Here is a 26,660-nt window from a genome sequence, read left to right on the forward strand (position 1 = left end):
GGTAAATTAAACAGAATAATCCCAAAACAGACCTTTCTCTTTGTATCCTCCCATATGGCCCAGAGAAGTGCCTTACATACCTGAATTAAAGGCATAAAAATTTCTATGTTGTGCATTAAAAAACACCACACTATTCCTCACTTCTGAAGGCACTCTTTACCCTTGGGTAGTTTTACAATATAGCAGTTTATCAAAGGTCACTACAGTGCCATAAACTACTCCTTGGGAGTTATGCTCCATCATTCACTCTGCTGCCCTGACTCTACCACTTTTAAATTAGCTGAACATCTTTCATGACTCTTTTTACCCGCTAAAAATAATAGGCCAACAGTACCAAACTTCACCAATACCCAACTCCCTCTCTGTTCTCAGCCAAATATGTCATAATAGAGTGGCTCCCTTGTGATTAAACGTCTCCTTAGGCCAAATGAAGAGAAGACCTTGTGGGGAAATGCCAACCAAAACATACACCAGAAGATAATATCCGTAAAAGATTGTGTAAAGGAAGAAAGAGTCTCAGAAGATAAGTCCAGTGTTTAGATACAGACACAGACTGGCAGTGAGCTACCCCAGAAGTGGAAAGTCTTCTCTTAGCCCAGGTCTCCGTAAGACTGGCCTCAATCCTTCCACACCTCTTCTCACTACCTGAGTCTAGGTTGCACTAGCTCATCATCCAGTATTAATGAAGCAGTTCACAGCTGTATTAACGAGGCAGTCACACAGAAGTGGACGTTGTACAGGATCTGCAGAGACTCTCATACCTAAAGTCTAAAAATCAACCCTAAAAAGTAGATACAACGTTCCTTAGGTTTGCTTTCAGCTTTTGAGGACTGGGCTCTCTAGGATACAGAAAGCTTTAGAAGAGGGGAGCTGAAGGCTAAGTTAAGCCTGGAAACACAGGAAGAAAGATTCGGGCACCCGAAAGGGATCAGAAGTCAGAGCTCAAGTCGCCCCTCCAGCCGCAGGGGCCTGACCTTTGCCCCCTGCATGCCTCCCAGTTCCCTCCCACAACAATCTCTCCCTGTCTCATTATTCCCCCTGCGTCCTTAACCCACCCACGTCGTCCAACGTAAGGGCCCTCCTCCCCTCATTCCCTATGGTGATGTCAGGGCGGCCTTCAAGACACTGGAACTCTAAGAAGAGACTTCGCTGACCTGTCAGCGGATCCAAAATGGCGGGGCCTAGTCCCAGGACCCGCAGCCGCTGCTCATGTCCAGCCCAGGCCCCGAAGGCGTCTTTAAGCGACTCTCCCGGCTCTGGTGGCAGATGGGAGAAGGGAAGGAGCCCGATTCCTGGGAGTTGAGACCGAAGTCAGAGAGCGCACAGACTGCCAGGAAGACTCGGCCGGAACGAGCGGTGGAGCCGGCTACCTTCCCTGTCAGCTCACTGACGTGGTAACTAGCCTCAGTCTAGCCCGCTGCCTGGTAACTGCGCGAGCCCTGGCGCGCACAGCCAATCATAGCTTTGTGTCGTGAGAAGTGGCATTCCGTATACCCAATCAGAGAAGGAAGCTGGCTGAGGGGGGCAGGTACAGCCTAAGGAGGCGAGATTACAAGGGAAAGAAAAGGGTAGGTAGGGGACAACCAACGGATACAAGGATTCTCTGAGTGACAGTTACAGAAGCCAATAAAAATGAGACATTGTGCTGGGCGGTTAGAGAGGTGGAGTTAGGTAGAGTTCGGTTGCAGTGCGCGGCTTAGCAGTGGCTGCTGGGCATTATGGGGAGGAAAACTATGATTTGCTAGAAACGGGGCGGGGTTCGTTTTGAGAGCCTGAGCGGGCGACCCTACTCCCCTCCACCTCCCTCCCTTGCCCACCCCCGGCCACCCCCCCCCCATCAAAGTCACCTAGGATCACTTACTGTCGCGGTATCTCTGGGTTCTGTCCGTCCTAGGACCGGTCCCTCAATCTATTCCAACCTCCCCTCCCCCACCGTCCCGGCTGCCTGCCCTGTTTAGCTTCTCATTACACGTGCGTGTCCCATCCCAACTCTGTGTCTTGTGCCCCATTCCTATCATCCAGAAATAGAGAAAATGAGAGGAGGCAGTAATCTTGGATCTCTGATTCAGGTCTCAATTTACAGAGCAGGAGGAAACCGAGTCCCAGTGTGAAAATATGTCCCCCAGGTTCACATAGCTTGTTAGCGTCAGAGCAGATAGACAAACGCAGGTCTCCTCACCCTCAGTCCAGCTCTCCTTTTCACTGCCTCTCACTATCTTTTACACCTTAGTTTATCAAGCTGTGACTCCCAGCTCTGCTCCTCGTACTAAGCCTTGGACGCTCCTTACCTACCTGGAAAACAGGTAATCATGGGGGGTTAGCCAACATCACCAGTGACAGGAAACTGAAGCCTTTCCTGTTTGCCTTGGAAATGCTGAGAAGACTAAGGACTAGATGCCCACCCCAGTCTTCACTCTTCTACCCTCAGTGGTCTCTCCCCTTGCAAGAGATGATAGAGTTGCCAGGATATTTAGAATACATAGAAGTGAGAGTGTGTGGGAAGAAGGATGGATTTTCTCCTTGCTGATTGAATGATGGAATTCTCAGACTATCTACTGGGCAGGTGTCTGGGCAGACCTGAAGAGACTGCTGAGGGAGTAGAAAAAGATACCAACTTTCCATTTCTTCCCATGTATGGATGACCCAAATCCAGAGAAACTCCATACCTAACCCCATAGTAACATGGGGATCCTCTAGATTCCTCTAATTTGAAGAGCCCATAAGACTGAACATCAGACCTAAAGAACTCAGCAGCTCCCTGCACCTGCACATTGGGCTCCTGAACTCTGGGTCCAGATCTTTCACCCAAACAGAGTCAGAGGAAGAAATACAACCACCTTAGTAACTCTTTCCACAGTACACCTGAGCCATTTCCACTTTCTTTCTTTTTTTTTTTTAAGATTTATTTATTTATTCACAAGAGACACACAGAGAGAGGCAGAGGCATAAGCAGGCTCCTTACAGGGAGCCTGATGCGAGACTCAATCCCCGGACCTGGGATCACAACCTGAGCCAAAAGCAGACACTCAATCGCTGAGCCACCAAGGGGTCCCTGAACCATTTCCACTTTCATTTGAAAACTGGGATTTGGTTTTCTGGGCCTGTCTCAGATTGAGAGGTCCTGGATAGCCAACTGGAATATCCTAGTTGGACCACAACTCCCTATCCTCTTCATCTCCACTCTCATATACCTCCAAAAATTAATCAACCAAAAAGCATGAATAGTTGGGGTGCCTGGTTGGCTTTGTCAATGGAGCATGCAACTCTAGACCTCAAGGTTATGAGTTTGAGCCCCACATTGGGTGTAGAGATTACTTAAAAATAAAATCTTTTTAAAAATAAAAAATAAAGCATGAATGGGATTGTGTGACAAATGAGGAGGAGAAAGATTACAATGCCCATCGTCTTACCAGGCAGAACATCTCCCTCTTAGATTTCAGTACTGAGTCCCACATTATGCCTAGGAATAGAAATATAAGGGAAGACATAGTACTTACCCTCCCCAATCTTAGAATCATAGAGGACATCATATAAGCTGACCTCTAATAGAGGGTATGTGTAAGAGGGTTATGGGAGCAAGAAGCTAGACATCTGGCTACCTTGGGAGTTCAGGAAAAGTTTCTCAGAGAAAATAAAACCTGATTGGAACTTAGGAAAATGAGTAGGAGTTAGCAAGATGAAGACTGGAAATATGTTACTGTCAGAAGGCCAGAGATGTGCAGGAAACCACAGGAGATTGGAGAGTAAGACATGATCAGGTCCAGGCAGCTCTTCCTGCCCATGGGTCCTGTCCCCATGCTTTAACAACAATAATAACAACAAGACAAGGTCAGGTGTCAGGTGCCGAAAGTCTTGTATGCTGGCCTAGGCAGTTTAGCCTTTATCTTGACAATCAGGAGCCATTGCAGGGTTTTAAGTAGGGTAACCCTAGCTACCCAGTCTGACTCCACATGTTTCTTGGGACAACTGTCTTGTCCCTTGCAACTCCCTAGCTAGCAAGCACCAAGCCCACACCTTGCCCACAGGACTGAATCTGGTGTCACCAGGGAGAAGTTAGCCCTATTAAGGCTGGGAGAGCATAGCCTGGGCAAACCAAGGGTGCAGACTAATGGGGGAGCCACCCAGGCCTGAGTGCCCAGCATAAGTCCTGACATCCAGCGAGTGCTTCCTTTAATTCTGAGATGTAGGTGGGAGAAGAGGAGTGATAGCTAAGTTACTTGTCCAAGGTCACACGGTGATGGTGGGAGGGTTAAAACATTGGTGTTAGAATGCTGCTTTGGGTTTGCCTCATTCCAAACTTTGCTTTCTCCACGAAGCCATCTTACTTGGAAGAGAGGAAAGGTGGGGGGACAGAGCGGAGATAGCCAGAGAAGAGGAAAAAAGAAAGATGTGAAGAAAAAGAGGAGCACAGAGAAAGATAAATTAGCCTTTCAAAGTGGCAGAGGAGGAAGGAGAGGGACAAACACCAAGAGCAAAAGGGCGGAGGAGAAAGAACAGGAAAGAAAAAGTCAATATGCGAGAAGACTGGAGCAGAAACAAAAGCGCTGAGAGACAGACAGCGACAAGTGGAGAAAATCTGCGAAACTTGAGCGGCAACCAAGCGCTGAAACCCGGTGGCCTCTCCCGGCCCGTGCGCCCTCCCACGTGGCGCCCCGGCTGCCCTATACCCCAGCACCACTGCACACACCGCTCAGGGTGTTGGCTTGGCCCCATTTCTCTGCCGCCGGGCCCGGCATCCACGGGGCCTCCGGGCACTTCAGACTCTCGCCCGCTGGACTCTGCCAAAACGCTCTTGCTCAGCTAGGTTTCAGCCACGTGGGGAAGGGCGTGGCCCAGATGCTGAGGAGTACCTCCGATTGGCCAAGGGGCGGGCTTCTTGGCGGCGCGCCGGCCGGACCCCTCCCCCGAAGGCGGGGCCTGAAAATTCACAGCTGGAAAGGGTGGAGCCTGGGCGGCGCAGCTGGAAGGGGGCGGGGCCCGGCGCGCGAGGCTGGCCGCGGCGGGCTGGGGGCGCCCTGGGCTGCCATAAAGTGAATGGGCGCCGGCGGGGGGTGGCAGTCCGCCGCGAGGCTCACTCTCTCCCTCTGCGAGGCGGAGAGCGCCGGAGCGGAGCGGCGGCCCGGGCGCAGGGGGGCGGCCCCCACCCCGGCCGGGTGCCCGGCCCCTGGCCCCTGCCTGCCCTCCAGACTGCCGCCGCCGCCGCCGCTGCCGGGAGCCTGCCTGCTGCGGGACTCACTGTGAGTGCTTGACCATGCGGGGGCAGGGGCTCATGGGGCCGAGGGGCCACGGCCGAACTTCGGGATCCCCAGAACAGGACCTGGGTGGCTGAACTACGGAACAGTGCCTGGGGAACGGGTCTAGCCTGGGAGAGCGTACTGCAGACCCGGGGCCAGGACTTACGAAAAGGGAAACTCAGCGTCGGGACTCGGGGGACACACAAGACGGAGACTCAGGGGATCCGGAGGGAAGCCAGAGACATGGAGCCAGGACAGGAGCTCCGCGAAGCAGGGAGTAGAGTCGGGAAATCATTACCAGAAAGCGCCCTGGAATTCGGGGGCGCGGGGCAGCAAGCCAGGGAGAGAAAGGGGTTGCCGAGGCCCTGGCCAGCGGGGGGAGCTGGCGACGGCCACACAACGTGAGGGCAGTTGGCGGCTCCGGACGCCCCTCGCCCAGGGCTCACACCCTAGGGGCTGGGAGCAGGGGTGAGTCTCACACGCTTCTCTTCCCAGCCGCTTCGCAGTTCGGATAGGAGCGAGGGGGAGAGCCTGGCTGCGACCGGGTCAGACAGCCGCTGTGCGGGCGGCAGGGCCGAAGCTGGGAAGCCCGAGTGACTAGGCGGCCGGGCTGGCATGTCGAGCTTGGGGTGTCAGGGCCCACATGGGTCCCGGCCTGGAGCCGCATGGAATTGGACCGAATGTCCGCAGTGTGCGGGGCTCAGTGCGGACAGAATGTCCGGGGAGGCTAGGTGGGTCTCTCCGGAGCAGGCGCTGTGTCCGGCAGGGGCGGACAGAATGTCCCTGGCCGAGTGGCATGTCCATGTACCCGGCCGCGCCTTGCCCAGCTGCTGCGTGTGCAGTGGGGTTCTCTGTGATGGGTCGCCTCAAATCCCAGCTCACACTTTGCAAACTAGTTTCTGCTCCTAGGGGCTGTGGGTTGGGGGTCAGGGGGTGCCAGGAACAGGCAAGTGAGAGTAAAGGCCTGGCCTTGGAGTGCAGTGGCACTGGAGGACATTCCCTCTCCAACCCATACTAGATCTGAGCATCACCCTGCACTTCTAGAATCCAAATTTGTGGAGAGAAAGCCAATAGTAGGACCGCTAGTAGAAGACAAGGGAAAAGGGAAAACAAACCACAAGGACAATGGGAGGGGAAGGAGGAATCCAGCAGAAAACTCCCTAACAGCTTCAGTTCCCTCACAAACTCAGCGTCAACCCCTAATTTCAATACTGCTGACCAGATAGCCCCGGATTCCTACCTGGGTGTCAGCAGGCTAAAGGCTCCTTCCCTGCAAGAGGCAGGAGCCCAGGCCCAAAGAGAAAACTGCAGCCCTTTAGCAAAGCAAACCCTGTGGGTTTGTTTCCCTTTTGGTTCTCTCAACCCCACCAGTGCCAATGCCATCCTGGCGGCTGAGAGGAAGGAGGAAGGAGAATACATGGAATCCAGACTCTGGGGTCAACATGGGACCTATATGGCCCTCCAAGTCTGGTTAGGAAGGATGTCTCAGCCCGACCCAACTGTCCCTTTTGTTTTCTCTGTAGCTGGGAAAGGGCCCTGATTGCCTTGGACCCATACAGTGACCACCCACCCTGACCCCAACTCTTTAACCAGAGCCCAGATACGCTAAAGCGAACAGAGAAGAGAGAACTTTCCCAGACTGTGTAAGTGAGCAAAACAACTCAGCTGGACACTGAGTTTTCATGAGATAAGTGCAAGGTGATGTATTTAGCAATTTAAACAAGTGGGTCTCAACCTCTTTAACCACCCACCCATGAATGACATACAATATGTATTCCCCACACTCTCACCTCCATTCCCTAATTTTAAAGTTGGCCTATCACTGGCTAGGACATTGTTTCTCAACCTTTTTTGTCCTTGTTCCCTTTTGATAAATATAAAGGTATACCTCAATTAACCCTACCATATTCTGATACCCTTTTCAGGGGCTTGTGCTCCCATCACCTTTGAAAATCACTGAAATTATGGGTGAAATTAAAGTCTAAGTCAGGAAAGGAATAGAGAAGGCATTGCAGATGGTTCCCTGAAGACCTTAGCCCAAAGTTCTGCATTTGCCAAAAAGGCGTAATGGCATTATAATGAAGATGAGTGGAAACAAAAGACAGAACGTTCTCTCATCCTCGCATAAAACCATGTAGCTGAGTGCATGCCTGGTCACTGGCTCTTAGGGAGAATGTTATGGACCCAGAGAAGGGACAGAGAATGATCCACCAAATAGGGAGCCAGGGGCTGCTACACAGAGCAAACTTCAAAGCTTAGGCCTCTGGAAGGTGAGACAGGATGGACACCCACAAATAATGAAAGGCCTAGATAAGCAGATTTGTCTGTTCCCCAAATCTTGAAATGGGAGATGAGGGGGTCTTATAGAACTGGGGTGATGCAAATTCAAGATGAATAGGAAAATGTTCCTTGGCACACTGTGGGCAGCAAACTTCCAGAGCTCCTTTCCAGAGAGGAGGTAGAGGCAGGAAGTAGAAATGGAATCCTCCAGGGCTTGGGAGGATCAGTGCATGTCAGAACCACAAATGGCTGCTGGGGTAGACGAGGCAAGGCGTGGAAAGAGCTTAGACTCTGGTTTTAGGAGAACTGGATTCGAGTCTCTTCAATCTGTGTCACTTTGGACAAGTTTATCTTCTTGGAGGTGAAATGAGGATGGATAGTCCTGTTACTCAAGATGGTTTTAAGAGTTAAATGGAATCATGTATTTGAAAGCCCTTTGCAAATGGAGATGCACCAAATAAGTAAGTAGGTCCCCTGTAACCACAGAATCTTTGTTTGGAAGGAGGGGTCTCAAGTCTTAGAGAAACCTGATAGCACCCCTGATCAGACATAGGAAGATTCTCAGTGACAGATGGAATACCCCATCCCAAGCTTCCAATGCCAGCCATTACCCCTGTTCCTTTTCAAGAAGAGGTCTAGGGAGTTCCCCAAATGCTTAACTCCTCCATCAGGCCAAATATCCTGATCTGATCTCTGTCTGCCTCCTGCTCAAGGATATGAATATGGGCCCAGGACACAGGTCTAGGAGAGGAGAGGGGGGCAGGCTGGAGCTGCGCTGGGGATAGGCTTGAGAGAGGGACAGAGCCACTCACATCTTTTCTTCTCCATTCACTCTAAATGATGCATCCTAGAGTATGGGGAGGAAGAAAGCAGCTAACCTGAAAGATCCATTAGGTCCTGAGCTTTGGGATTACCTGGAGTGTCTAGCCCATTCATAGTCATGGACAGGGACCCCTGATGAGAGTGGTAGAAACAGAAAGGCAAAGAAATAGGCAGTGGGGGGGAACAAGAGCTGCTTTCAAAATTCTCTCCACTCCTTCTCCATTGTCTTCCCTGGGGGCATTCCTTACACTTTGTAGTTAAAGTTTCCCCTTTCCCACCTTTCCACTGCCCAATCCATTCTGCTCACCACAGCCAAATAAAGGTCCCAGAGATGATGTTCTTATGTTTCTCCCCTGCCTACAAGCCTCCAGTGACTCCCATTGCTTATAGTACGGCTTCTCAAAAGGAGCAGACAGGACAGGAATATAAGGGGCATGAAGCTGCATGGCCCATCTTCCTGGTGTGGTGATGTCACTTGAAGATGTCCCTTGGAGATTTGGAGAGAAAACTTTATTTTTTATATTAAAATAAATATACGTAAGTATGGAATAGAATGAAATTTTGCTTCAATTTTGAACAGAAGGCTGGAGATCTCAAAGAAATTTCGTAGTAGTGGCAGCTGTTTGAGGTTGTGCTTCCAGTTTCCTAGAGTGATGTTCTTTCTTACTGGTCATAGCTGTTTTTGATGGAAAAGCTGGAGACGCTTTAACTTAGACTCCATCAAACCTGAAGCACCACCCCATGCCCTTCATTGAAGACTCCCTCAGCCTGACCTGTTTTTCTCTTATGATCTCAGTTAGGCTGCCCGTTGCCCTCTGAACCTGCCAGCTCCTTCCCAGTCCTGCTCTCTTATTTAGGAGCTTCTTTTCCTTCTCTGCCTCCCCAGTTCCCAGCTCTGTCATGTGCTACATTCTCTGAGCCCCATAACTTGATACCACTTTACATGGGCTTCCATCTCTCTGATCCCCCACAATGTGAGAATTATGCCCATTTAGCCCATCATTGTCCACCCTGTTTGCCTCCCCAGACTGTGGGCTCCTAGAAGTTAGAGTCTGTGCCTTACCATCTCTGTTTTAGCACCTAACACCTGCTGAAGGAAAAAAGGAAGGAAAGGGTGGGTGTGGGGGCCCATTTCTCTGATCCCTAATTTATCCCTTGATACATACTGCATCAAATCATTGCTGCCTCCACTTAAATCTTAGGGTTTCCTCTTGGAGCTGTGAGCCTCATCTACAGCTGTCTTCATTTGCTCCCATTTACTTACTGCAGCTCAGCAGACCAGACAGTCTGGGTGCTCAGCATCCCTAATGAACCTAAGGGCCTTACTTTAGATCCAGGTTTCTAGGCAGGTTCCATGCTAGTTAAGGGCCCTGGTTTATATTCTATATATTCTATCATCAACTTGCTACTTGCTGAGCACTATGACTCCTTCCTTTCTATCTTCCTCTTCATTCAGGGGTTTTCTTCCATCTCAGTTCTAGGGTACACCTCCTGCCTGGGTATTATTATTGCAACTCCTTGGGAACTCTCTGGCTGTGGCCCTGATTTGCCCCTTTGGCATCAGGGTGAAAGTGGGCACACAAGTTGCCTTCTTGCTGTAAGCTTGGCTTCCTTGGAAACCATGGCCTGCCTTCTATGACCTCTTTGACCTGTGATAACCTCTGCTCTCCACCTTAATATATCTTGAATATTTTTTCTTGCTGCAGTCCATGATGTAATTCCAGCCTATACTTCAGAATCAGAGCACACCTGCAGGTCCTTTCTTCTCCTCAGGGCTGGGATTGTCACCCTAACATCATGGAGCCTGTCCTATATATCCCCAGTCAGGTGTGCAGGAAGGCAGGAGTGGGGACCAGCAGCCCCTCTCAGAGCTTGATTCAGCACCGCTGTTATCTCCTGACTTTCTTTGGTTCTGCCTGCTATTTCCTACCAGCATCAACCAATCTTGCAGCTTCCAGACCTATTGAGGGAGGCAAAGCCCCTGGTCTCAGTTCCAACTCCCTAGCTTCCTGACTTTCAACAGTTTGGGGGAGCTTAATCCTCAGCCAGCCTGTCTCCAGCTCAGACAACAGCTTGGTGCCCCCAGCTTCTGCCTGGCTAGCCCACCCAGTCAGGAGTCTGCTGGAGGCCTGTGTCCCCCAACCTTCTACCTCTCTATTACCAGCCTGGCTGTGGTGGTCTTGCCTTTTCAGTTTCACAGGCAGGGCTCTTCTTGGCCTCAACACCTCTTTCCACTATTACTACCCCAGTCAAGAGCCTGAAGTCTTCCTTCTTCCCTTTACCAGTGGTTCTTGGCTTCAGTAACTCTGCCCATTTTGCTGTTACCTTGTTGGCGAGGCCCTCCTTTATGTTCAGGGCAAAGAATTCACAACACACCTTTGCATCCCACTCTCAGATGCAGCATACTCACCTTTATTCACCAGAGGAATTCTTTACTGGGAGATACAGAGTCTAGGAAGGTGAACTCAAGCAAAGGCAGACACAAGGATGAGATCTTACCACTCTATCCTTAGTGCCTAACTCAATGCTCAGCGTCTGTTTAATGAATGGGAGAGGAAGAAAGCAACTTGGATAGAATTTTTCGCCCCCACTCATTTTTACATTGTTTTATTTTAACCTTAGAGCACTACCAGAGGTAGGTAGGGAAGGGAGTATGATCTCCCTTTTAGAGATGAAAAAACATGTCCAAAGAGGTAAAGCACTTTGCCAAGAACACAGAGCTAGTGAGTTGGGGAGCCAGGACATGAACGCAGATCTTTTGTTTCCAAACCTAATTTCTTATGGCTATATGAGATCACTTTCCTAGGAGGGGCCTGGGCAGTTTCCACCCTCTACCCTCAACCCATCCTCTTCCCTTGGATTTCTCCCCACCCAGCACAACAGGCTACCCCCAGCAGCCAGAGTATAGACCACTCCTCTGGCCTCTTTGGCCTCCTCCTCCCCCACAGAGTCCTTAGTTCTGGGACTGAGAGCTGAGGTTCAGAGGGGCCAGGAAGGGGGGGGAGAGTAATGGCTAGCTCCAAAACAGCCAAGGCAGCTGTCCCTGTCACAGAGAGAGGAGACTATGTAATGGTGTGGGTCTGTCTGCCTGAATGTGGGAGAGCATGTGTGGGAGAGTATGTGTTTGTATGCCTCTAGCTCCAAGTCCAAGTGCTTATTTTGTCTGAGTGGGGGCCCATGTGTGTCTCCATGTGTGTCTGTCTGTCTCTGGGAATACATAGCCTGAACTCTGCTTTCTCGGCCTCATCTTTTACTCTGGCTCTTATCTCTCCTCACCCTGCAATAGAGGGTGAAACAGAAACACAGGTATGGAATGCTGGAAGGGAGAAGGGGAGTTCAGAATACTGGAAATCCGGAGCCAAGGCAGACTGGAAAGACAAATGGCACTGATGGGATTTAGTTTTCCCTACAGGTTAACCCAGTCGTCCCTCTTTGCCCAGTGGTGTTGCTCTCATGGCCTCTGGAAAAGCCATGAGCATGGTTTGCATTTCAAGAGCATCTTGGGTATGAAGTAAAAGGAGACTTCAGAGAACCCCTTTTTCTAGCTCTCAGTTCTAAGCCTTTTGAACTATTTGGGAAGAACTACTACTCAAGGCTGCCACAGGTCTCATCCAAGGGCATCTCCCTTCTATCAGAGCATCACTAACTCCTGACCTCAGACCTGGAAGGGGAGGTGAGCTGAACCTCCCCACCCTTAGCCTGACTTCTCTCCTTCCTGGGTTTCCTTTAGTCCTGCCTCTCCAACCCTAGGAAAAGGCCCAAGGTCTAGACCCCTCTCCCTGCAGAAAGAACAGGGACTGCTTCTCAACCTCCTGCCTTGACCTCTGTTGCACCCCCATTCTCACTTGAGAGGTTGGGGGGGGCAGCTGTCCTCTCTCAGCTGGTCGATGGGGGCATTACCATGTGCAAATACAGGCCGCTGTCCATCTGCGCCTCCCTGAGAAAGGCTCCTTATAAATTCAGAACAGTGAAGTGACACACATCTCAATCTAGGCTAATCCACCACATTAATGCCACCCTGCACAGCGGGCATTAAGTCCCTGTTAATGGAGAGGCAGATGGACCCCTCCTACCCTGTTCTTCACCCCTGTTCCTCTGTACATAGCCTCTGTTGGTTCTCCTCTGAGGGAGAGGCATCCAAAGTACTTGAGCCTCACTAGAGCCCCTTTCTCCTCATCCCACCAGAGGGTGCTTGGAAGAGCTAACAGGAAGGGAGATCCTGCTGGGGAGACTTGGAGAGGGACCCAGGCTGTCTCCTGAGCAATGTGAAGCAAGGTTTGGGATAAGGAGTAAGGGTGGTAGGGTGGCTTTAAGAAGCTCACATCTAGGGGTGCTTGGGTGGCTCAGTTGGGTAGGCAGCTGCCTTTGGCTCAGGTTATGATCCTGGGATCCTGGGATCGAACCCCGAGTCGGGCTCCCTGCTCAGCTGGGACTCTGCTTCTCCCTCCCCCTCTGTTCCTTCCTGGTGCTCGCTCATGCTCTCTATTGTGTACACTCTCTCACATAATAAATAAAATCTTAAAAAAAAAAAAAAGAAGAAGCTCACATCTACTGCTGGGGGTACGGGGTGGGAGTGCTGGTAAAGGCTGGAAAGAGCGGAACTGGTAAGGGTGTGACGTGTGTCTGGGCAGGCACAGAAGCAGACAAGGCCAGAAAGCCTAGGGATTTTCTTTTTCATTTATTTATTTATTTATTTATTTATTTATATTTATGATAGTCACAGAGAGAGAGAGAGAGAGAGAGAGAGAGGCAGAGACACAGGCAGAGGGAGAAGCAGGCTCCATGCACCGGGAGCCCGATGCGGGATTTGATCCTCGGTCTCCAGGATCGCGCCCTGGGCCAAAGGCAGGCGCTAAACCGCTGCACCACCCAGGGTTCCCAAGCCTAGGGATTTTCAAACTTGTTTTTGATCCTGGAACCCTTTCTTCAAATACTCTCCTGGGATGCCCGGGTGGCTCAGCGGTTGAGCATCTGCCTTTGGCCCAGGGCGTGATCCTGGAGACCGAGGATCAAATCCCGAATCGAGCTCCCGGTGCATGGAGCCTGCTTCTCTCTCTGCTAGCCCCAAGTTCTACCCTGAAGGGATTTCTGGGTAGGGCCCCAAGGAACACAATTTGAAAAAGCAAATGAAGAAAAAGCATTAGCTTTGGAGTTTCCCCAGACCCAGTTCAGATCCCAGTTTTACCACTTACAAGCTCTGTGGCCTTAGTGGTTACTTCAAGTCTGTGTCCTCACCTGAACAAGGGTGATAGTATTTAATACAGATGCATTCTTGTTAGGAGAGAGATAGTGAGGTAAAGGCATATAGTATGTATTCATAAATAATAGCAGGGATTATCCTTATGCGAGACACATGGGCCTTCGTTCAAAATCTAATCTGTCCCACTGGAGGGTGAATGACAGAGGTTCAGGCTGAGTTCAGGTATAATTGGTTGCGGGGCATGTATGAATTTGTGGGGATAATGGACATACATGTGAGAGGGAACTGAAGTTTTAGAGGATATGATATACAGTACGTGGTGTGCAATGGTGCGGTTTTCCTTAGCTAATTCGATAAATATCTAGTATGCATATCTGTGCATAAAACCCCCGGGGTAGACACCTTTCTCCCCTTAGGCTGCTGTTTCCCTATTCTATCCTAGGGTACTCCACACAGGGGTAGCTTTGTGCTGGTAGCTGAGGAAGGGGCAGTGAACCTGAGGGGAAACAGTACTAGAACCGGATAACCGGGAGATTTTAACCCCATCAACATGGTCTGTGCCTTCTCTCCCTTCCAGAGTCCTCCCTCCATGGAGTTTGGCCTGCTCAGCGAGGCGGAGGCCCGGAGCCCGGCCCTGTCGCTGTCAGATGCGGGCACTCCCCACCCGCCACTCCCGGAACACGGCTGCAAGGGCCAGGAGCACAGCGGTGAGCGCACCCTCTACCGGAGATCACAGTTCAGTGCCTCCTTGGGTGGCATTTGGGAGTGGAAGGCGGGGGTGAGGGGGTGGGGGTGGGGTGGAGGAGGTCCTCGAGCCGCAGAATCCGCGAAGGCCTGGGCGCCCTGTGACCTGCCCCCACCTCGGCCCCCAGACTCGGAAAAGGCCTCGGCCTCGCTGCCCGGCGGCTCCCCAGAAGACGGCTCGCTGAAGAAGAAGCAGCGGCGGCAGCGCACCCACTTCACCAGCCAGCAGCTGCAGGAGCTGGAGGCGACCTTCCAGAGGAACCGCTACCCCGACATGAGTACGCGCGAAGAGATCGCGGTGTGGACCAACCTCACCGAGGCCCGCGTGCGGGTACGCCCCCCCCCCCCCCGCCGCAACCCTCCCTCTGCCCCGCGCCCTCTCCAGCCCAGTCTCCATCTCACTGGCCGCTCAGCGAGCCGCCCTGGAGCCAGCCCTGTGCCTCTGCCCTGACTGCCTTTCCCGGGCTTAACGCCGACGTGCCCCTGCCTCCATCTGCTGCCCCGCATGGCCTCCTTCGCACTAGCCTCCAGCCTCTGCCCTGACTCCCCCCGCCCTGTCACTACGGGTGGCTCGTTCCTTCTCCCCACGCCCCCTCGCACTGTCCCTCGTCTTCTTCATTCCTCCTTGACCCCATCCTACGCGTCCAGACCCTGTTGCTCCCGATTCAGCCCTGCCGTCCACTCCTGATCTCAGCCCCCTGACTCGGGGCGCTCCCCCCACGCCCAGCCAGGCAGCCTCCACGCTGCCCCATCGCGTTTCCAGACACTTGTGTTTATCCTCCACGCGGCGCTGGCCCGAACCCCGGTCTCGGTGACCCAGCCGCCAGCCGCGCTGACCCCGCCCGGCTCCGGCCCTGACAGCCGCTCTCCGACGCCCGCAGGTGTGGTTCAAGAACCGGCGCGCCAAGTGGCGGAAGCGCGAGCGCAGCCAGCAAGCGGAGCTGTGCAAGGGCGGCTTCGCGGCGCCACTCGGGGGGCTGGTGCCGCCCTACGAGGAGGTGTACCCCGGCTACTCGTATGGCAATTGGCCACCCAAGGCGCTTGGCCCGCCGCTTGCTGCCAAGACCTTCCCGTTCGCCTTCAACTCGGTCAACGTGGGGCCTCTGGCCTCGCAGCCCGTCTTCTCGCCACCCAGCTCCATCGCCGCCTCCATGGTGCCCTCGGCCGCGGCCGCCCCGGGCACCGTGCCAGGGCCCGGGGCCCTGCAGGGCCTGGGCGGGGGGCCCCCCGGGCTGGCTCCGGCCGCAGTGTCCTCCGGGGCAGTGTCCTGCCCTTACGCTTCGGCCGCTGCTGCAGCCGCTGCAGCCGCCTCTTCCCCCTACGTATATCGGGACCCGTGTAACTCGAGTCTGGCCAGCCTGAGGCTCAAGGCCAAACAGCACGCCTCTTTCAGCTATCCCGCCGTGCCCGGGCCGCCCCCGGCCGCCAACCTCAGTCCATGCCAGTACGCCGTTGAACGGCCCGTATGAACGGCCCGGTCCGTCGACCATCCCCGAGGGTGGGGCGAGAATTTACAGACTCCCCGGACTGGGGTCGTCTTGACTGGCTTGCCCCTGCCCCGGGATCTGAGAGGGGTGCTGGGGCAGCTCGGGGTGGGGGGGATGGTGGGTGGCCAGCTCAGGAGAGAGCCTTCCCCCTGCCGGCCCTGAGGGGTGGACTGGGCCCTATACACCCTACACACAGCCCGCGCCCCTGGGACTAAGGCCAGGAACAGGGACCAGTTCCCCGGGGGCCAACTGACCCTTGGCCCACCCCGCCTTCTCCAGACTCCCCTCCCCCATTTTCAAAGATAAACGAAATAAACGTGCGCCGACTGCCAAAGGCTTGATGATTCAGAGTTGCGGTTGAGCTCCCTCCCCTGTGGCTAAGGAAGAGCCTGGTGCACAGGAATAAAGTGAGGGCCCGGGCTTCTAGGGCTTCAGTCCCCTCTCAGTTCCCAACACCAGGATGGGGAAGCTGGGGGATACCTGGAGCAGAGGGGCGCACCTGCGTGCAAATATGTAGGTGTGGCTTAGGGAACTAGCTACTTGGCTGGTGTCAGCCAAAGCTGGTGCTGCGGTGCCACCTCGTGGCCTCATGGAGGATAACTGGAAGGTCCAATTTGGAACGCTTACTTGCCAAGTGTCAATTCTGCAACTTAGGAAGCTTATGACCTTAGATAAGTTACACCACCTTTCTGCACCTGTTTCTCACTGTTCCTATGAGGGGCTTGGGCCTCTAATAGCAATAAAATTCTGGTCTGTAACAGACATTTATTAAGTGCCTATCAGGCCTAGGATTCTTATTGAATGTCTCTTGTGTGTGCCTCTCATCTTTCCACACATCTTAGGCTTCTCACCCGGCAGCCCTCTCCCATCACAGCAGTCTTCCTCCCCCCAAGTCCCCAAAGACCCATTGAAATCTTTAATTTAAAAATGGAGCGGAACACCTGGGTGGCTCAGCAGTTGAGGGTCTGCCTTCGGCCCAGGGCGTGATCCTGGAGTCCCAGAATCGAGTCCCACATTGGGCTCCCTGCATGGAGTCTGCTTCTCCCTCTGCCTATGTCTCTGCCTCTCTCTCTCTCTCTGTGTGTCTCTCATGAATAAATAAATAAAATATTTTTTTAAAAATAGAGCAAGAAGATTTCTGGATAGAAATATAAATAATTTAGCTCTGGGAATCCTCTTCAGTTCTACCCCTATCCCAGGGCCTTCTTGGCCTTCATATTTATTTATTTATTTATTTAAAGATTTTATTTAAATAAATAAAATCACTGAGCCACCCAGGCATCCCGGCCTTCACATTTAAAATAGAAACATCAAAGTACTAGATTACACCCTACCCAGGGCTGCCACCTCTTGCCTGACATAACTTCCAGCCACCTTGGGGCACACATTCCATGGGAAAAACCATGCAGGGAAGGCATCCTAATCATTCTCCCAAACCTAAGCTCATCCCCTCGGTGGGGAGAGCCTGGGGCTCCTTTTTCTCCAACCTTTCACTGACTCTTGGTCTTGGCTTTGACCTTGGGCACTATATAGGTTTGGTGGAAGAAACGGGCAAAGAGGATGAAATAGGTCGCATATAAGATGAGGGACCAGAAGAAGTGTTCCGCTGTGGTGTGGCATCCCTGTTCCTGTCTCCAGATGTAAGTTAGGATGCTGATAGTGGCTCCCATAAACATCTGCAGGAGCTGCAAGCTGGTGATGAGCATGGGTAACCACGTGGGGGACTTCACTTTGGCAGCCCTCAGAGTGTAGTAGATGTACATGATAGAATGCACACCGTAGTTCATGGTCATGAACCAGCCGCCTGAAGGCACTTTGTTCTTGTATCCAAAGCTTGTGTACACTAGCACTGTGCTGTGGTGGTACCAGTGTACAAAGATGAGTGGCCGCTTACGCAGGATGATGAAGGCCGTGTCTCCTGGGAGATGGGGAGTCATAGCTGGCAAACCATCCAGTGTTGGGCCTGCCCACCATGCTGGATATTGGGGCATGAAGGGAATTCTCAGGGCATGAGAAGGGTCTTTGTGGCAAATAATTTGAAAAGGGGCTTGGATAAGAGGTGTTGTTAGGACTCAGGGGTGGGGAAGGGACTTTCCATGGGATGGGTGAGGTTGGGGGGCGGATGAGGAGGGATGCAGTTAACTGGGCACCAGAGAGACAAAGCCTTGTCACTCACCAAGTTCAATGATCTTGCTGAGAAGAAAGAGGCAGGACCAGAATTTGACTATGGGATTGTTGATGTAGATAGAGAAGCACACAGTTTGCTTTAGACTCCTCCTAAGTAGCAAGGCCCCCATATGGCCCCATGTCCTCACTGCCCCCAGGATACTGAAATGGGACAGAAGAAAAGGGTGTAAGAGTTACCTCCCCAGGCACCAATTCACCCTTCCCCCTTGACCTGGCAGGTCACTCCCCAAACTCCACCACTTTCCCCCTTCCAGCATAATGGGTCACTGCCTCTGAGATCCTGGGGCCAGAACCCAACCAGTAAACTAGAGGAGATGAAGGCTGGGGAAGGACCCGGAAATGCCGGAGGATCGGACTCAAAATTGAATTAGGGACTAGAGTTCTTGGTATAGGAAGAGCCTGGGAGGGGATGGACAACAGGACTGGGGCTATAGAAAGAGTTTGGGAAGGAGGGGCTAAAGAAGTTGTTGGAAGGTCTTGGAAAAGGGTGCTGAGAGTTATTAGAGGCAGGAGAAATTTGTTAAAAGTACACAGACTCCATGGGCACAAGAAGACTCGAGAGAGAGCAGAAGCTGCCAGTCTGGGGCCTAGGGAAAGGAAAACGGGGTAATATGGGAGGAGGAGGAAGCTGAGAGGGTGCAGGAGCTGAGGGAAGGGGTTAGGAATAGAGTTAGAGGGGGGCGCATGGGTGGCTCAGCAGTTGGGCATCTGCCTTTGACTCAGGGCATGATCCCTGGTCAGGGATCGAGTTCCGCATCAGGCTCCTTGCAGGGAACCTACTTCTCCCTCTATGTCTGTGCCTCTCTCTCTGTGTCTCTCATGAGTAAATAAATAAAATCTTAAAACAACAACAACAACAACAAAACGGGAATAGAGTTAGAGGGCAATTTAGGGCATTGACTCAGTTGGGGTTGCTAGAAAGCTTTTAGGAATAGAATGAGGTTCTAGGGTCTACAGCATAGGCAGGGAGTGGAGATTAGGGGGAGGGGGGTGTCTTACCTGAAGACTGCAAGGCAGAAGGACCAAAGGATCAGAGGCCTCTGCAGGTTGAAGCCTTTCCGTGCCTTCATGTAGTTCTGCCCCACAAAGATGAGCAGCAGGTAGACCAGAGCTATGGGGAATGAGGTTGCCCTGGCAGGCAGAAGGCAGAGGGGTTTATAGTGGGTGCTGGTTAGAGGAATGCCCATTCATATCTCAAGGTGAGTGCTCTCGGAGCCCCAGCTCTGCCACTTATTAGACACACAGAGAGAGAGAGGCACACTGAAAAAAAAAAAAACTTAGTTCTCTGAGCCTCACTTTCCTTATTATAAAAGAGAAATAGCACTCTTCTGACAGTGGGAAGGTATATAAAGGACCTACCACAGTGCAGGGGCTGTGTTCAAGGTTTCTGTGATTCTTGCTCTCAGAGGAATTGTGTGGGTGACAGCTGCTGGTCCATACTTACAACCAACCCAGGGCTCTGATGTAAGAAAAATGTGGCAATAGTTTCTGCCCAGTTGGGTCATGGCAAATTGGCTGGAGCATAAAGTCAGCGACAAGCCCCTCTAAGGAGCTTTAGGGCAAAATCAAAGAGCCTGGGGAAATATTGAAAGAGCTCCCTGTGTCTCCTCCACAGCAGGGACGATGGAGCATTTGGGAAACGTGATATTTGTGAAGGTAGACAGTCCCTGGGCACCAGCACTATGCCCGCAGGCCTGCACACACCACCACAAAGGACAGAGGAGAGTCGTCTACAAGGTGGGTGGGAGTAAGAGCTCAGATCAATCTCTTCCTCATAGATCACTTCTCACTACACTCTTTCCTCTTGGTTTCTATCTCCTACTTTCCTCACCCCATTTTCTTCCTTTCTCCCTCCCTCCGTCCCTCCCTCCCTCCGTTCTCTCTCTCTTTTTCTTCCAGATCTAATCTCTTTGAGATGCCACACCAACTGCATCTTCGACAACAGGGATATGGAGCCAGTACAGGGGAGCTGGATACCTTTGCTCTTTAAGAAAATCATTGCAGGTATTCAGTGTCTCCTCCCCCACCCACCTCCAAATAGCAGTCATCAAGGTCAGGACCCTGGCACAGAGCTTCGCCTTCCCCAGGTCTCACCAGTACTCTTCCAAAAAGGGCCTCATGTCCTGGAACAGCTCGAAGTAGTAAGGCTGCAAGATCTCTATGCCCTCCTCCGAGACATTCATGGCTGTGACAATTCACTCTGCAGAAGTCGACGTCCGGAGCTTTGGGAAGCTGGGCGAGAGGTTAGGGGACGGGACTTTGAGGCTGGACAGAATGCACGCGGGACCCAAGGAACTCCGTGGCCAGGCAAGCGAGGAGCTTCAGATTCAGGCACGTGCGCCGCGCCCAGCCCACCTCCACCGCCGCCGTCACTGTGGTATATGGAGCTGAATTGCAAAGCGCCGGGCCCAGGCGGCGCGCAGCCCCTCCCAACGCCAGGCCGTTATCCAATCTCGACCAAGATACGTCCCTGTCTTGCCCCTGCGCCGCAACTAGCTCTCTGATTGGTCATCCTCAAGGGAGCCTCCCCCTGGTGCTTCTCACACCGCACCCCAAATCCTGTGGTAGGATCCGCCACGCCCACTTTCGCATCCTTTTCTTCCACACCTCCATTCCCACCTGCTTGGCTCAGGCCCTATGGCCTCGCCACTACCGCGACAGACCAGTTGTCCCCCGTACTGCCAACCGTAGCCTTTGCCTCAGTTCGCTTTAATTCCACTACCTGGTAGTGAGATGAGCGTGGAGGTGTCCTCGGCCTCTGATGTGTGCATTCAGAAATTCTGATGTCATGGGACCCCTGGGTGGCTCAGTGGTTTAGCGCCTGCCTTCGGTCCAGGCCTGATCCTGGAGTCCCCTATAGGACTCACTGCGTGGAGCCTGCTTCTTCCTCTGCCTGTGTCTCTGCCTCTCTCTGTGTGTGTCCCCCATGAATAAATAAAATCTGAAAGAAAGAAAAAGAAAGAAAGAAAGAAAGAAAGAAAGAAAGAAAGAAAGAAAGAAAGAAAGAAAGAAAGAAAGAGAGAGAGAGAAAGAAAATTCCAATGTCAGTTTCCCTACTCCCTGTGACTCTGGGAAACCCAGACTCTGGATGAGGATAAATCCTCGATAGTCCCATCTGCCTTCTTCAGGTCTGTGGTTGTGGGTGGGAAGGAGATGAATTTTTAGATTTTTTTAAAAAAGATTTTACTTATTTCAGAGACGCCTGGGTGGCTCAGTGGTTAAGTGGCTGCCTTCAGTTCAGGGTGTGATCCTGGAGTCCCCAGATCGAGTCCTACATCAGGCTCCTGCATGAAGCCTGCTTCTCCCTCTTCCTATGTCTCTGCCTCTCTCTGTGTGTGTCTCTCATGAATAAATAAAATCTTTTAAAAATAATAAAAATAAATAAGATTTTACTTATTTGAGAGAGAACGAGCAGTAGGGAGGGGCAGATAGAAGCAGACTCCCTGCAGAGCAGGAAACCCTATGCCTAGCTTGATCCCAGGACCTGGAGATCATGACCTGAGCCGAAGGCAGAGGCTTAACCAACAGCCACCCAGGCACCCCAAATTTTAATAAATTTTATTGTCGAGGCTGTTGATGTTGATGTTTGGGGAGATGGTTATCGAGGCTGCTGTGAATTCTTTACAGTTTCCTGAATTCTTGACCTGCTCCAGCTTGAAACCCAGTAATAACCTTGGAGAGGAAATGCAGTCATCTTCTTGGCTTCTGGGATTACTGTCCTCAGGTTTCCTGAAGGTCTTCTACATTTTATGGAAGAGGAGATGCATTGCAGTATCTTACTATTTTCTCCCAGAGTTTGTGCTTATCTAATCAAATCTATTTTTTCCTTGCCTGGGTACCCAGCCCCCCCCAAATAAATATTTTAAAACTTTTAAGATCTTACTTGTCTGGGGGATCCCTGGGGGGCTTAGCGGTTTGGTGTCTGCCTTCAGCCCAGGGCATCATCCTGGAGTCCCGGGATCGAGTCCCACATCAGGCTCCCAGCATGGAGCCTGCTTCTCCCTCTGCCTGTGTCTCTGCCTCTCTCTCTTTCTCTTTCTCTCTCTCTCTCATAAATAAATAAATAAAATCTTTTTTTAAAAAAGATCTTAACTTGTCTGTCCTTATGTCTCTCCTAGGCTTTATGAAAGTGAGGGAGAAATACAAGACCTGAAGATAGTTTGAAATAAGATGGAGATTTGCAAAACAAGGGACAAGAGACATAAATATTTACTATTTATTTATTTATTTATTTAACTTTTATTTTTAAAAATATTTTATTTATTCATTCATGATAGACAAGAGAGAGAGAGAGAGAGAGGCAGAGACACAAGCAGAGGGAGAAGCAGGCTCCATGCAGGAAGCCTGATGTGAGACTCGATCCCCGGCCCCCAGGATCACGCCCTGGGCTGAAGGCAGGTGCTAAACCACTGAGCCACCCAGGGATCCCTAAAGATATAAATATTTAAAATCGAGATATGGTTATAAATGACTACATGTAATAAGGTGCACAGGCTCCAGAGTCTGAGGAATCTCAGACTCCAATTCTTTGAACCTCAGCCACTGTCCTGGCCACGCTAACTAAATGACCCTCAAGTGTATCCCCTCAGTCTTGTACTTCATCACCTCTCACCTGGTTGGTTCTTACTACAGCCACTACCTTAGTCATGTTAACTCGTTGCATCACCCCCTTCTCTAATATAGTGCTTCCCTCTCTCCATTGCATTAGAATTGGAGAGGAATTCCCAAACCTGGATGATCCTTGACATTCCTGAGCTCCAATCACAGAGATTCAGACCCAGTAGGTGGTCCCAGACCCTACTTTGGAAACCATCACTTTCTGAACTCTTATCTAAAACTTAAACTGGAAGGGCACCTGCATGGCTCAGTCAGTTAAGCACCTGCCTTTGGCTCAGGTCATGATCCCAAGGTCTTGGCATGGAGCCCCACATGGCTCCCTGCTCATTGGGGTGTCTGCTTCTCCCTCTCCCTCTGCATCACCCCCTGATCATGCTCTCTTGCTTGCTCATTCTCTATATATATAAATAAATAAAATCTTTTTTAAAAAACTAAATTGTATGAAGCTGCTTTCCTGCTGCTTCAGTAGCTCTTGACTGCTCCATATGTAGGCTGACACTCTGAACGTGATTAGTGCATATTTGATGAATCAATGAATAAATATAAGAATGAATACTACAAGAATAATACAATCTAGGTGCTAAAGACCTAGATTCAAATCCAAGCTTCACCATTAAATAGTTATGTCGTTTTAGGCAAGTTATCTAACCTCTTTGAGATCGGCAGTTTTCACCGGTAGAGTAGTCATAGTTGCCTGCTTACCTCACAAGGTTGGGGTCAGTATACAAATCATACAATTTCAAGGAAAGGATATTGTAGATTAGACACATGGAAGTGTCAGGGTGAATAATTCTGAAAGGTTTACAAATGCATATAGCATAGGTATACTTGGTCCTGAGTTTCTCTCAAATGAAGATACTTTCCATTGTCTTTCCCTGTGAAGTTTAATGATTTTATTTTTTTAAAGGTTTTATTTATTTATTCATGAGAGACACAGAGAAAGAGGCAGAGACATAGGCAGAGGGAGAAGCAGACTCCCTGCAAGGAGCCTGATGCGAGACTGATCCCAGGATCCCGGGATCACAACCTGAGTAGAAGACAGGTGCTTAACCAACTGTCTGAGCCACTCAGGCACCCTACCTCTATTTTTTTTTATGATTTATTTATTCATTTGAGAGAGAGTGTGTGCATGCGAGTGGGGAGTGGGGAGGGACAGAAGGAGAGAGAGAATCTCTAGCAGACTTCCGTCTGAGCTCAGAGCCCAGATATGGAGCTCAATCCCAGGACCCTGAGATCATAACCTGAGCCAAAATCAAGACTCTCACGCTTAACTGACTGAGCTACACAGGTATCCCTAAAGGTTTTATTTTTTTTTTAAGATTTTATTTATCTATTCTTTTTTTTTTTTTTTTTTTTATTTATCTATTCATGAGAGACACAGAGAGATAGGCAGAGACATAGGCAGAAGGAGAAGGGTCTCTGCAGGGAGCCTGATGTGAGACTGATCCCAGGACCCGGGATCCCGCCCTGAGCCAAAGGCAGATGCTCAATTGCTGAGCCACCCAGGCGTCCCCTAAAGATTTTATTTTGAAGTAATCTCTACACCCAACTTGGGACTAGAAATCACAACCTCAAGATCAAGAGTTACATGCTCCACCAATTGAGCTAGCCAGGCGGCTCTTATGATTTCTTGAAAAATACATGTTTCCCCCACTAGTCCTTGAGCTCTATAAATGCAGGCAGTATATCTGTTTTGCTCAACATGATTCTCCAACTGGGCGCATACTAGGTACTCAGATAATATTTGCTGCATGACTGATTGGATGCGTGAAATCCTCAGCCTATAAATCTGGGTGACACTCTTTATTTCTCCAGGATAAACACACACCCCAAGCTTATCTGGTCTTTTAGCTCTTGGCCTCAGCTTTCTCATCTGTAAAACAGGGATAATATCTACCTCAGAAGGAGGTTTATAAGGTTCAAATGAGATCATATATGTTAAGGAGCATCATACAATGTAAAGTTTTAAGCAAACATCAGTAATTGCTACCTCCAAAAAAGTGAATTTGTACAAATTGCAATTTCTTTCTAATAAAAGTCAACTAAATTAACTTGAAAGTCATGATCTGGTGACTGGTTGCACAATGTGGAATGTACTTAACACTACTGAATTACACACTTAAAAATGGTTAGGATGGTAAATTCTATGTAACACATATATCTTACTATATTTTTTTTAATTTAAAGGAAAGCTATAAAATGGGAACAGTTTTAAGATAAAGAATTAATGTGCATACTACATAAAAAGCTTATCCTTAGTCCTATCTCTGAACCTCGGTAAGTGGCTAAAAACACAGATAGGCTCATCTTATAGACTCCAGTGTCTCCAAATCCACCTATCATTAGCTTCTAGAAAGATCTTCCTAAAACACACGTTAGCTCATGTCATTCCTCTTTAAGAAGAAAAAAATTCTCAGGGTAAAGGTCAGAATCCTGAGGTCAGCCCTGACTCTTCCTTTCTTTCTTTTTTAAAAAAGATTTATTTATTTATTCATTCATTCATGATAGACACAGAGAGAGAGAAAGAGAGAGAGAGGCAGAGACAAAGGCAGAGGGAGAAGCAGGCTCCTCACAGGGAATCCGATGAGGGACTCATTCTGGATCCAGGGATCACGTCCTGAGCCAAAGGCAGAAGCCCAACCACTGAGCCACCTAGGCATCCCCTGACTATTCCTTTCTAGCCAATGTATTCATTATCCTTCTGTCCCAGCATTCCACATTTTAGCTTTAGAAAAGCCACATCCTGGACGCCTGGTGGTTCAGTGGTTGAGCATCCGCCTTCGGCTCAAGGCAGATGCCCCCAGTCCAGGGATCGAGTCCTGCCTCAGGTTTCCTGAGAGAAGTCTGCTTCTCCCTTTGTCTATCTCTTTGCCTCTCTCTGTGTGTCTCTCATGAATGAATAAATAAAATCTTTAAAAAAAAGTCACAACCCCATTACACAAGTACTATATTTTATGTTTTTCAACCTGTTTACCTCTCTCCACACTGTTTTATCTCTCCAGACCTCTTCTCACCTGGACAAAGCTTACTCTTTGTTTGGCCTTAGTTCCAAAGTCACTTGACCTGCAAAAGCCTAACCTGCTTCATAGGGAGTCAACACTTTCCTTCTCTGTCTTCCACCCAGAGGACTTTGCCCAAACTACCTGCTGGTATTGTGTTTCTACCAATGGAGTAAAGTTAATTATATATTTTCTATACTACTTGCCTCACCCAACCTATCCCATACGGTCATTTCTGTTAGGGCACTCATCCTTGAGGGAAGCACAAAGCACTTAGCACATAGACGGCACTCAAAATATGTCTGTTGCTTTGAATTGAATAGGCATCTAAAAGGAAATACAAACAGTAAACATACATATATATATTTTAAAGACTCAACTTCCTTAGTAATTATGGAAATGCAGATTAAAGACTATCTGTATAGTATGGTCCCAATTAACTGCCATTAAGCCAAGTAAAAATTAATTACCCAACGCCAGTCAAAGCCTTGGGAAAAGATATATCCATACCTGGCCAGTAGCCAGGTAAATTGACTTAATCCTTCTAAAAGCACACTTAGGTAACACTATGCTTTGCTCCAGCTCCCACTAGAAATGTAAAATCCAGTGATACAGGCCAAAAAAAAAAAAAAATCTATATGTACTGAAATGCTTACATCAGCAGGATTTAAAAATAATAGAGATGTGGAACCCACCATTGGATGATTAAATTGTTAAACACTTAACAGTGCAAAACAGCTTACAGCTACCAGAAAATGGAGAAACATCAAACCATGTTTGTAAAATAATGTGAAAGGAAACATTTGAAACTGTATCTATCCTATTATCTCAGTTATCTAAAAGTGATGATGTTTTTAAAGATTGAAATTGAAAAGAAAACTAAAACATGAAATCATTTGATGGAGTGGGTGAGATTACAGGAAAAAAAATCACTAGTATTTTAAATTTTCTTTCGTGGGCGCCTGGGTGGTTCCATTGCTTAAGTGTCTGGCTTCAGCTCAGGTCACGATCTCAGGGCCCTGGATCAGTCCCAAGTCTGGCTCCTTGCTCAGCGGGGAGTCTGCTTCTCCCTCTCCCTCTGCCTGCCACT

At 50.1% G+C, this 26,660-nt stretch overlaps 3 protein-coding genes and 1 pseudogene across 19 annotated transcripts in view; 2 read left to right on the forward strand and 2 right to left on the reverse strand.

Annotated features, from left to right (window-relative positions):
• Positions 1 to 1,417, reverse strand: part of GBF1 (golgi brefeldin A resistant guanine nucleotide exchange factor 1) — a 121,269-nt gene extending 119,852 nt beyond the window's left edge. For all 10 annotated transcript variants that reach the window (XM_077877843.1, XM_077877841.1, XM_077877842.1 and 7 more), the window contains exon 1: positions 1,155 to 1,417. The gene's annotated coding sequence lies outside the window, so the exon portion shown is untranslated. The remainder of the gene's footprint in view (positions 1 to 1,154) is intronic.
• Positions 1 to 16,101, forward strand: PITX3 (paired like homeodomain 3). Of its 7 annotated transcripts, none has more exons than XM_077877859.1 (6): positions 1 to 1,394; positions 2,231 to 2,303; positions 11,749 to 12,009; positions 14,114 to 14,243; positions 14,409 to 14,611; positions 15,162 to 16,101. In XM_077877859.1, exons 4-6 carry the CDS (start codon positions 14,126 to 14,128, stop codon positions 15,747 to 15,749), a joined length of 909 nt encoding a protein of 302 aa, XP_077733985.1. In that variant the 5' UTR covers positions 1 to 1,394; positions 2,231 to 2,303; positions 11,749 to 12,009; positions 14,114 to 14,125; the 3' UTR covers positions 15,750 to 16,101. The 7 variants fall into 7 exon arrangements, with proteins under 7 accessions (XP_077733985.1, XP_077733983.1, XP_077733981.1 ...); XM_077877857.1 differs by lacking the exon at positions 11,749 to 12,009 and adding an exon at positions 6,758 to 6,877 and having other exon boundaries at positions 5 to 1,394; XM_077877858.1 differs by lacking the exons at positions 1 to 1,394; positions 11,749 to 12,009 and adding exons at positions 1,401 to 1,568; positions 6,758 to 6,877.
• On the reverse strand, positions 15,457 to 20,904 carry ELOVL3 (ELOVL fatty acid elongase 3). 2 transcript variants are annotated; one of them, XM_077877867.1, is made up of 4 exons: positions 19,986 to 20,904; positions 18,954 to 19,085; positions 17,944 to 18,095; positions 15,457 to 17,685 (listed from the first exon to the last, which is right to left on the reverse strand). In XM_077877867.1, the coding sequence occupies exons 1-4, from the start codon at positions 20,000 to 20,002 to the stop codon at positions 17,258 to 17,260; spliced, it is 729 nt and encodes a 242-aa protein (XP_077733993.1). In that variant the 5' UTR covers positions 20,003 to 20,904; the 3' UTR covers positions 15,457 to 17,257. The 2 variants fall into 2 exon arrangements, with proteins under 2 accessions (XP_077733993.1, XP_077733992.1); XM_077877866.1 differs by having other exon boundaries at positions 15,462 to 17,685; positions 20,049 to 20,903.
• The window catches only part of LOC144300846 (vacuolar-sorting protein SNF8 pseudogene), a 27,132-nt pseudogene continuing 20,607 nt past the window's right edge, over positions 20,136 to 26,660 (forward strand).

The sequence above is a fragment of the Canis aureus genome, chromosome 29, assembly GCF_053574225.1.
Source record: "Canis aureus isolate CA01 chromosome 29, VMU_Caureus_v.1.0, whole genome shotgun sequence".
Classification (NCBI taxonomy): Eukaryota; Metazoa; Chordata; class Mammalia; order Carnivora; family Canidae; genus Canis; species Canis aureus.